At 45.8% G+C, this 10,085-nt stretch overlaps 2 protein-coding genes and 1 pseudogene across 4 annotated transcripts in view; all 3 read right to left on the bottom strand.

Moving 5' to 3' along the window:
- Positions 1–10,085, bottom strand: part of Snx32 (sorting nexin 32) — a 21,722-nt gene that overhangs the window by 7,321 nt on the left and 4,316 nt on the right. The window lies entirely within an intron of this gene.
- LOC103724999 (non-structural maintenance of chromosomes element 3 homolog) lies at positions 7,271–9,305 on the bottom strand. The gene has a single exon (XM_008822210.2). The coding sequence runs from the start codon at positions 8,203–8,205 to the stop codon at positions 7,417–7,419; it is 789 nt and encodes a 262-aa protein (XP_008820432.1). The 5' UTR covers positions 8,206–9,305; the 3' UTR covers positions 7,271–7,416.
- LOC115068290 lies at positions 9,693–9,793 on the bottom strand (annotated as a pseudogene).

Genomic DNA, 10,085 nt, shown 5'->3' with positions numbered 1-10,085 from the left:
AGTGCACCTGTGTCATGCAGTGCCCACAGAGGTCAGAAGAAGGTGTCAGATTCCTCCGGAACTGGAGTTATGGATCATTGTTAACCACCATGTGGGTGCTGGGAATTGAACCCAGGTCCTCTGCAAGAGCAATTAGTGCTCTTAACCACTGAGCCATCTCTCCAGCCCCTATTTATTATTTTTTTAAGTGTATGAGTGTATTGCCTGCATATATGTAAGTGCACCTGTGTCGTGCAATGCACGAAGAGGTCAGAAACCCCTGGAACTGGAGTTACGAACAGTTGTTAGCCACCATATGGACCAAACCCAGGTCCTCTGCAAAAGCAGCTGGTGCTCTTAACTGCTGAGCCATCTCCCCAGCCCCTCAGCTACTTTTCTTATACAGCTCAGGCCCACTTGCCTAGATGTGGCACTGCCCACAGTGGGTTGGGCCCTCACACATCAATTGGCAATTGAGAAAATGTTTCACAGACATGGCCAGACTTCAGAATTGCTAATGGCAATTATTAATGACACTGAAGCTATACAATTCTTGCATTTGCTTTATTTATTTATTTATTTTTTTTGAGACAGGGTCTTATGTAGCCCAGGCTGGTCTGGAACTGGCTATATAGCTGAGGATGACGCTCTGCCTTTACTTCTCAAGTGCAGGGATTCAGGCATGCACCACCTCATCCAGTTTATAGGGTGCTGGGTATTGAACCGAAGGTTTTGGGAATGCTAGGCAAGCACTCTACCAGATAAGTCACAGATCCAGTACCTTCGCTGCACTTAAAAAAATTTTTTTTTGGCTGGGTGTGGTGGCACACGCCTTTAATCCCAGCACTGGAAGGCAGAGGCAGGTGGATCTTTGGAAGTTCAAGGCCAGCCTGGTCTACATAGCCAGTTCCAGGCCAGCTGGGGCTACAGAGAGAACCTGTCTCAAAAAGACCAAAACAACCACCCTTTTTTGATTTATGTTATTTTTTTAAAACTAAAAAATATTTTGTTTTTGTTTTATGTGTATACATATATTGCCTGCATGTATGTAAGTGTGCCCATCTGTGCAATGCCCATGGAGGACAGAAGAGGCTGTAGGATCCCCTAGAACTGGAGTTTTGGACAGTTGTTAGCTGCCATGTCGGTTCTGGGATTCAAATCCGAGTCTTCTGCAGGAACAGCCAGTGCTCTTAACCACTGGGCCATCTCTCCAGCCCCGATGAACATCTTCTACCAGAGTTATCCATAGGTATTTACGAGTTCTTCCCTTGTGATTTAATTATTTTTATTTTTTAAAAAAAGTATGTGTACTTGTGTGTCTATGGAGGTTAGGGTTATGCTCATGAGTGCAAGTGCCCACAGAGGCCAGAGAGGCATGAGATGTCCTGGAATAGGAGTTATGGACAATTGTGAACTGCCAGATATGGGTGCTAGGAACTGGACTCAGGTCCTCTGCAAGAGCAGTACCCACTCTAACTATTGAGCTATGTCTCTAGCCTCTTCCCTGTTATTTCAAACAGTATTTAAATTTTTTCCTATTGCGGTACTGGGGATTGAATTCAGGACCTTGCATGTGTTAGGCAAGTGCTCTACCACTGATCTGTATGTTTGCATATATATGGGTGTGTGTGTGTATGTATGTGTGAGTGTGTATGTGGAGGCCTGAGGCTGATATAAGTCTTCAATCACTCTCCACTTTATTTTTTTAATTAATTAATTAATTTTTATGTCTGTGAGTGTTATGCTTGCATGTATGTAAGTGAACCCGTGTCTTACAATGCCTGTGGAGGTCAGAAGAGGGCGTCGGATCCCCTGGAACTGGAGTTATGGTTGGTTGTTAGCTGCCATGTGGGTGCTGGGAAGGAACTGAACCTGGGTCTTCTGCAAGAGCAGCCAGTGCTCTTAACTGCTGAGACATCTCTGCAGCCCACTCTCCACTTTATTTACTGAGGCAGGGTCTCTCAGCTGAACCCGGAGCTTACCAATACGGTTAGCCTAGCTAGCCAGCTTGCTCTGGGGATCCTGTCCTCTCAGTGCTCTAATTAACATCAGGCTGCCAAACTCATGTATACAGGTTTTGAGGATGCAAATTCCATCCTCACACCTGTTGCTTTCATGGCAAGCCTCTTTTTTTTTTTTTTTTTTTTTTTTTTAGACCAGGCTGGCCTTGAACTCACAGAGATTCACCTGCCTCTGCCTCCCAAGTGCTGGGACTACAGGTGTGTGCCACCACACCTGGCTTTCATGGCAAGCCTTTTAACCATTGAGCTGTCTCCACAGGCCCAGCCTTCTTTTTTTAAAGACAGGGTCTATGTAGCCCAGCATGACCTTCAACTCATAATGTAGCCCAGGCTGGCCTGATCCTCCTGCCTCCACCTCCCAAATGCTGGGATGATAATCAAAGGTACTTAGAGACTTTAAAAAAAAATCTTCTTTAAATCACACACACACACACACACACACACACACACACACACACACACACACATACATCAAGGTGTGTGTGCACGCGCATGCATGTGGAAGTTAGTCTCTGGTACTGTCTGTTCCTCAGGTACTATTCACCATAATTTGTTTTCATTTATCTATTGGGGTTACATTCCTGCCAAGGTATATGTGTGGAGGTCAGAGGACAACTTGCAGGAGTCAGTTCTCTCTTTCCATCATGTGGGTACCAGGGACTGAATTTGGGTGGATTGGCTTGGTGGCAAGCACCTTTACCCAGTGAGTTATCTCACCTGCCCCCACGTTTGTTTTCTTGTTTATTCTGAGACAGGGTCTCTCAGTGGCCTGGAACTCATCTAGTGGTCTACGCTGGCTGGGCAGAAAGTCCCAGGGATTTGCCTGTCTGTCTCCTTGTGCTAGGATTATGACTGTGTGCTGCTGTATCTGATCCCTTTTTTTTCCTTTTAAAATATGGGTTCTGGGGATTGAACTCAGTTCCTCATGTTCGAAACACAAGCACTTTACCACATGAGCTACCCCCCCCTCCGGCCAGGCCTAACTAGTACATTTTACAGCCTTACTTTATAATTATTAATGGCTGACCTGCCTGCTCTGCCTCCCTAGTGCTGGGATTAAAGGCGTGCACTCACCACGTCAGGCTCATATTTCTTTTTCTTTGAGACAGGGTCTCACATTGTAGCTCAGGCTGGCTTGGAACTCACTATGTAACCCAGGTTGATCCCTAACCCCTGGCAATCCTCCTGCCTCAGCCTCCTGAGTGTTAGGATTACAGGCAATAAGCCATCACACCTGGCTTCCTATTTTTATTATTTCTTGTGGTACCAGACATTGAACCCAGGTCCTATGCATGCAAGTGTTCTATCACTGAACTACACCTCCAGTCCTATTTATTTTTACAAATTACAATACTGTGCTAAGGGGCTGGAGAAATGGCTCAGTGGTTAAGAGCACTGACTGCCCTTGCAGAGGACCCAGGTTCAATTCCGGGCATTCACATGGTGGTTAGGAACCAACTATCCTTAACTACAGTTCCAGGGGAATTCGACGCCCTCTTCTGCCTCTGCGGCATTGCATGACACCGGTGCAGGCAAAACACTCATATACATAAAATAAAAAAATAAATAAAAAGCCTTATATAGCCCTATAATCTAAAATAAGTTTTACGTTTCCCTTTCCAGGCTTTATACCTTTATTTCTTTTTCTTGACTTACTAGTCCTCCAGTACAAGGCTTAAGTGATTAAAATGGTGATAAAGGAAACCCTTGATTGTTTCCCGTCTCAGAAAATGACTTTCAAGATGGGTGTGGTGGTACTTACCACCTGGGAGGAGGCAGGAAGATCAAGAGTTCAAATCCATAACTACTTTGAGAGGGGATGTGGGGAAAAGTTCAAGGCTATGTAGTGAGTTCAAAGCCAGCTGGGGTCACAGGAGACACTGGCTCATAAAAATCAAGGGGACTGGAGGGCCGACAAGACTCTCAGCTGGTAAAGGTATCTGCTGCCAAACCAGATGACTTGATTTTAATTCCTACAAACCCACACGGTAGAAAGAGAACTGACTCAAGTCTTCCTCAGATTTCCAGACATGTACTGTGGCCTGCCCTCCCCTAAAATAAAATAAGTTAAAATGGGGCTGGAGAGATGGCTCAGGGGTTAAGAGCACTGACTGATTTTGCAGAGGATCCAGGTTCGATTCCCAGCACCCACATGGTGGCTACGAACTGTCCTTAACTCCAGTTCCAGGGGAATCCGAAGCCTGCTTCTGACCTCCGCGGCATTGCACGACATGGATGCACTCACATACATGCAGACAATACACTCATACACATAAAATAAAAATAAAGAAAATATAAAAGAAATAAATTAAAATGTAATTAAAAGGGGGGGGGTGGGCATAGTAGCACACGCTTATAATCCCAGCCCTAGGGAGGCAGAGGCAGGTGGATCTCTGTGCATTTGAGGCCAATCTGGTTTTTACAGCAAGTTCCAGGCCAGCCAGGACTATACGTGAGAACTTATCTCAAACAAACAAAACAAAACAAAAAAGATTTCAAACCCAAACTTCCTGGGGGCTGGTGGATGGTTCAGCAGGTGATGTGTTTTTCTTTAGCAGGTGAAAGCCTAACAACCCAAGTTCAATCCCTGGAACCCACTTAAAGGTAGAGAGAACTGACATTACAAAGTTGTCTTCTGACCTCCACATGCATTCTGTGGCACTCATGGGCCCCCATGCACATCACACACACACCCCACACACACAACTAAAAAATTTTTTCTTTGGTCTTTTTGGGACAGGGTCTCTCTATAGCCCTAGCTGTCCTGGAACTCACTATGTAGACCAGGCTGGCCTTGAACTCACAGAGATTCATCCACCTGCCTCTGCCTCCCGAGTGCTGGGATTAAAGGCATATGTGCCCCCATGACCAGCCATTTGAAGCAATTTTTATATGCCTTTATCATATTAACCAAGTTCTCGGACACACCTACTTTGATTTTTATCAAAATCTTCTCCCCTTCTCAGGATAATTATGTGGATTTTCCTGTTATTCTGCTTTTAACATTTTACTTAGGGGCTGGAGACATGACTCAGTGGTTAGGAGCAAATACTGTTCCAGTTACAATACCCACATCAGACAGCTAACAACTGCCTATAACTTAGCTCCAGGGGATGTAACACCCTCTTCTAAACTCCATAAGCACCTGCACTCACATGCACACACACACACACACACACACACACACACACACACGCACACACAAAATAAATAAATAAATAAAAATAAAAACATGGGAGAGGGGGCTCGGAGGATAAAAGCACTGGCTGATCTTGCAAAGGATTCAGGTTCCTGCCACCCACATGGCAAGTCAACAATCAGCCATAGTTCCACTTCCAGGGGATCTGATGCCCTCTTCTGGCCTCCATGGGAATTGCATGCATGGGTGCACTTACATGCAGGCAAAACACTCATACATAAAATAAAAAATAAAAAAAAAATTAAAAAATGGGACTGGAGAGATGGGTCAAAGGTTAAGAGCACTTGCTACTCTTACAGAGCACTCAGGTTCATTTCCCAGAAACCACATGGCAGATCATGTTGGTCTATTAACTCCAGTTCAGAGGATCCCACATCCTCTTCTGGCACCAAGTACACACACAGTACACATACATACATGCATGTAAAACACTGGCACACAATATAAAAATAAATAAATCAGCTGGGTGTGGTGGCACATGCCTGTAGGCCCAGCACTTTGGAGGTAGAGGCAGGCAGATCTCTGTGAGTTCAAGGTCAGCCTGATCTACATAGTGAGCTCCAGGTCAGCTGGGGCTACGGGAGACCCTGTCTCTAAAAGATATAAATAATAAATAAATAAATAAATAAATAAATAAATAAATCTTGGGATTTGGAGAGATGGCTCGGTGGTTAAGAGCTCAGTGGTTAAGAATGGTTAAGATCTTGCGGAGGACCTGGGTTTGGTTCCCAGCAGCCACATGGTGGCTAATAACTGTCTGTGACACCAGTTCCAGGGGATCCAGCACCACCTTCTGGCCTCTGAGGGAACTGCATAACATGGGTGCACTTACATACATGTAGACAAAACACTCGTAGACATAAATTTTTAAAAGCCCCAAATTTAAAATATTAAAAAATAAGACTATACATAAATCTTTAAAATATTTTATTATTTATTTAGTTAGTTTTGTGAGACAGGACCTTGCTATGTATCCCAATTTGACCTGAAACTCGCTATGTAGCTCAGGCTAGCCTCCAACTCAAGGTGATCCTCCTGCCTCCACCTCTTGAATGCTGGGATTACAAACCTGTACCACCATGCTACTTTTAAAAGCCGTATAAAGGCCAGACATGGTGGCGCATACATTTAATCCCAGCACTTGGGAGGCAGAGGCAGGTGGATCTTTGTGAGTTCAAGGCCAGCCTGGTCTACACAGTGAGTTCCAGGACAGCTGGGGCTACAAGGAGACCCTGTCTCAAAAAGCCAAAAAAAAAAAATAAAAAATAAAAACAAACAAACAAAAAAACTGTATAAAGAGCCAGGCATGGCAGTACAAGACTGTAATCCCAGAACTCAAGAGGTAGGGGATCAGGAGCTTGAGTCTAGCCTGGCTTACCTAAGACCCCGTGTCAAAAACAACAAAAAACCCAAACCTGGGAGCTGAAGAGATGTCTCAGAGCTTAAGAGCACTTGCAGCTCTTGCAAAGGACCTAGATTTGGTTCCCAGAACCCAATGGTGGCTTATAATTATCTGAAACTCCAGATCCAGGAGATCCAATGCCCCCTTTTTGGCCTCGTTGGGCACTAGGCACACAAGTACATAAACATACATGCAGGCAAAACACTCATACATATAAAATAAAAAAATCTTTAAAAGGGGCTGAGAGGGAGCTGGAGAGATGGTTCAGTGGTTAAGAGCACTGGCTGCTCTTGCAGAAGATCTGGTTCGGTTCCTAGTACCCACATGGCAGTTAACAACCATCAGTAACTCCAGTTCCAGGGGACTTCAATGCTCTCTTCTGACTTCTGAGTATTGCATGACTCAAGTGCACTTACATACATGTAGGCGATACATTCATTCACATAAAATAATATTTAAAGGCTGGACCTGGTGGCACATGCTTTTAATCCCAGCACTGGGGAGGCAGAGGCAGGCGGATCTCTGTGAGTTCAAGGCCAGCCTGGTCTACATAGTGAGTTCCAGGACAGCTGGGGCTACAGGGAGACCCTGTCTCAAAAAAAAAAGACCAAAATATAATAATAATATAATAATTAAAAAAAATTCAAGGCAGCCTGCAGTTCAGACATTTTATTATTGTAGAACTATGCTCCCTCCACCCTCAGTTCCCTCCTTTCAGCCTGTGCTTGTGAATCCCAGACATTTATCTCAGGTGTCTTCTCTGAATCCATGTGATTTCAAGGTGATGGTGCTGACCACTGGACTCCGGTCTGACCCTACTCATCCAACAACGCTTCACAGTACTGCATTTGCCAGTCCGTGGGGTTTTGATTATGGACTTTGGCCACAAACTTAAGAACACTCATCTTGTTGGTTTCTAGGTTGGTTCGTGGGCCCCACTGGAACTCATAGACCACAGGATCAGTGTGGGGTATGCGCAGGTACTCCAGGTAACGCTGCCGCACAAAGTCTTCAGTAATGAGCTTCTTGGGGTCTCCGAAAATTGAATGCTTCTTGGTAGGGTATACCCCCAACCGCCGCAAAAAGCCCCAGACCTCCGTTTCTGAGATGCTGTTGCCATTCATGAAGATGAGCCCTAATATAATCATCAGGAGGCCGGTGGTGGGCGTGCCCTGGCTGCCTCTCACCTCCGCATCCTCCTCCACGGGTTCCAGGGTATTGATCAGGATGTAGGCATTGCTCCTGGGTTCGAGCTCCACTAACTTGTACCCGAACACGTACCGCAGTCTCTCCGCAGCCAGCTGGAGGAAGTCAGGGAAGATGTCCCTGTAGTCCCGGATGACGTGCTTCAGGATGCTGGTCTTCTTGATGGGGATCTTCTTCTGGTCCTTGACCAGCAAGAACTGCACCAGCTCGGCCACCTTCAGCTCCAGCTGCTTCTGGGTCCAGAGCTCCCGAGTGGGAGTGGTTGGGGCCGGGCAGAAGCCGAGCGCAGCGCAGCCCTGGGCTCGGGGCTCGGTCCAGACATCCCTTGGGACGCCACAATCCCTGCAGCTCAGGGGTTGCGCACTCTGGCAGTCTCTGTCCCGCGGTTTCTGCAACATGGGACCCGGCAGTGAGCACCAGGCACCAAATCCAGGACGCTTAACCGGCCAGAGTCAGGCGGTTGTGCGGCTTGCACGAGACAAGTTGCCACCAAGCGCTGTCAGTGGGATGTGCGCTGAATTTCATGGGCTGATTGGAGGCTGGGTCTCACTGTGTAGACCAGGCTGGCTTTGAACTCAGAGATCCGCCTGCCTCTGCCTTCCTTAGTGCTGGGATTAAGGGCATGAGCTATCACTGGCTGATTTCCAAATGCCCAGCACCCTGCGTTCCTGAAAGACGGCCTTGCTCATTAACTACCCATCCTTTTATATAATGTCCCTCATTTAGTGTGATTATATTTTAAGATTTGCGCCTCAGTTAACGAAGGATACTGGTATGTCTTTTCTCTTTTTCTCAGTGCTGGGCATGGAACCCAGGGCCTTGTGCATGCTAGGCAAAGAGCTCTTTTCCAGCCCTTTACTTTTCTGGTTTTTTTTTTTTCGGGGGGGGGGGGCATTGTTTTGTTTTCTGTTGTTCTAGAATTTTTTTGGTGGGTCTTTTTGAGACAGGTCTCCCTGTAGCCCCAGCTGGCCTAGAACTCACTAAGAAGAAATGTTTTTAAACTATATTATTTACTTATGGGGGGGTCACATATGTACCATGGCACGTGTGTGCAAGTCAGAGGACAACTGCTTTCTGAATCAGTTCTCTCCCACTGAATGAGTCCTTGGAATTGAACTTAAGTCATCAGGCTTGGCTGAAAGTGCTTTTACCCAATGAACCCTTGTGCAGCTCATTGTTGTTTTATTTTGAGACAGGCCGGGCTGGCCCCTCACTTGCCATCCTTCGGGCTAGCTCTCAGGAGTGGCTGGGTTGGTTTCCTGGCGTGCACCACCACACTTGGACTCTTTTCCTTTCTTTTGTTTGAAATGGGGGGCAGGAGAAAATACACATTAAGTTTTGTCTTTTTTTTTTTTTTTTCGAGGTAAGTTCTCATGTAGCCCAGGCTGGCCTTTAACATCAACATTGTATGCTGAGGATGATCTCAAAGTTTCTTTCTCCTTTCCTCTCTTCACTCTCTCTCTGTCTCTCTCTTTCTCTCTTTGGTTTTTGTTTTTGTGAAACAAGGCTTCCCTGTAGGCCCAGCTGGCCTGGAACTCACTATGTAGATCAGGCTGGCCTAGATCTTACAGAGATCTGCCTGCCTCTGCCTCCTGAGTGCCTTGAACTTGCTATGTAGTCAAGGATGACCTTGAACTCCTGATCTTCCTGCCTCCACCTCTCCAGTACGGGGATTCCAGATTCATGCCACTGTGCACAGCTCTGGCTTTTATATTCTTTTTTTTTTTGTCTTTTTGAGTCAGGGTCTCCCTGTAGCCCCAGCTGGCCTGGAACTCGCTATGTAGACCAGGCTGGCCTTGAACTCAAAGAGATCCGCCTGCCCCTGCCTCCTGAATGCTGGGATTAAAGGCATGTGCCACCACACCTGGCTATTCTAATTATTTTTTAAAATTTGGAACGCTCCATAATTTGCCATCATTCTTGCACAGAGACTATGCCAATCTTCTCTATTTTGTTCAAATTTTAGCACATGTTGCTGAACTGAACACAATAATACCATCCTTATACAAAATAGTTTAAAAAACAAAACGGGGCTGGAGAGATGGCTCAGCAGTTAAGAGCACTGGTTGTTCTTGCAGAGGACCAGGGTTTGGTTCCCAGCACCCACATGATGGCTAATAACCATCTGTAACTCCAGTTCCAGGGATCTGATACCTTCCGATCTCCACAGGCATTGCACAACACAGATGTACTTACATCCATGCAAGCAATATACTTGACACATTAAAAAAAAAAAAACTTTAAAAACAGAAACAGAAGCCTAGTTCCTAGCTTATTT

The sequence above is a fragment of the Nannospalax galili genome, unplaced genomic scaffold, assembly GCF_000622305.1.
Source record: "Nannospalax galili isolate Female #2095 unplaced genomic scaffold, S.galili_v1.0 scaffold1328, whole genome shotgun sequence".
Lineage (NCBI taxonomy): Eukaryota > Metazoa > Chordata > Mammalia > Rodentia > Spalacidae > Nannospalax > Nannospalax galili.
This window is presented reverse-complemented; position numbering and strand designations above follow the sequence as displayed.

Coding starts and splice junctions, on each gene's coding strand:
- LOC103724999 (XM_008822210.2), bottom strand. CDS start 8,205: ATGTTGCAGAAACCGCGGGACAGAGACTGCCAGAGTGCGCAACCCCTG.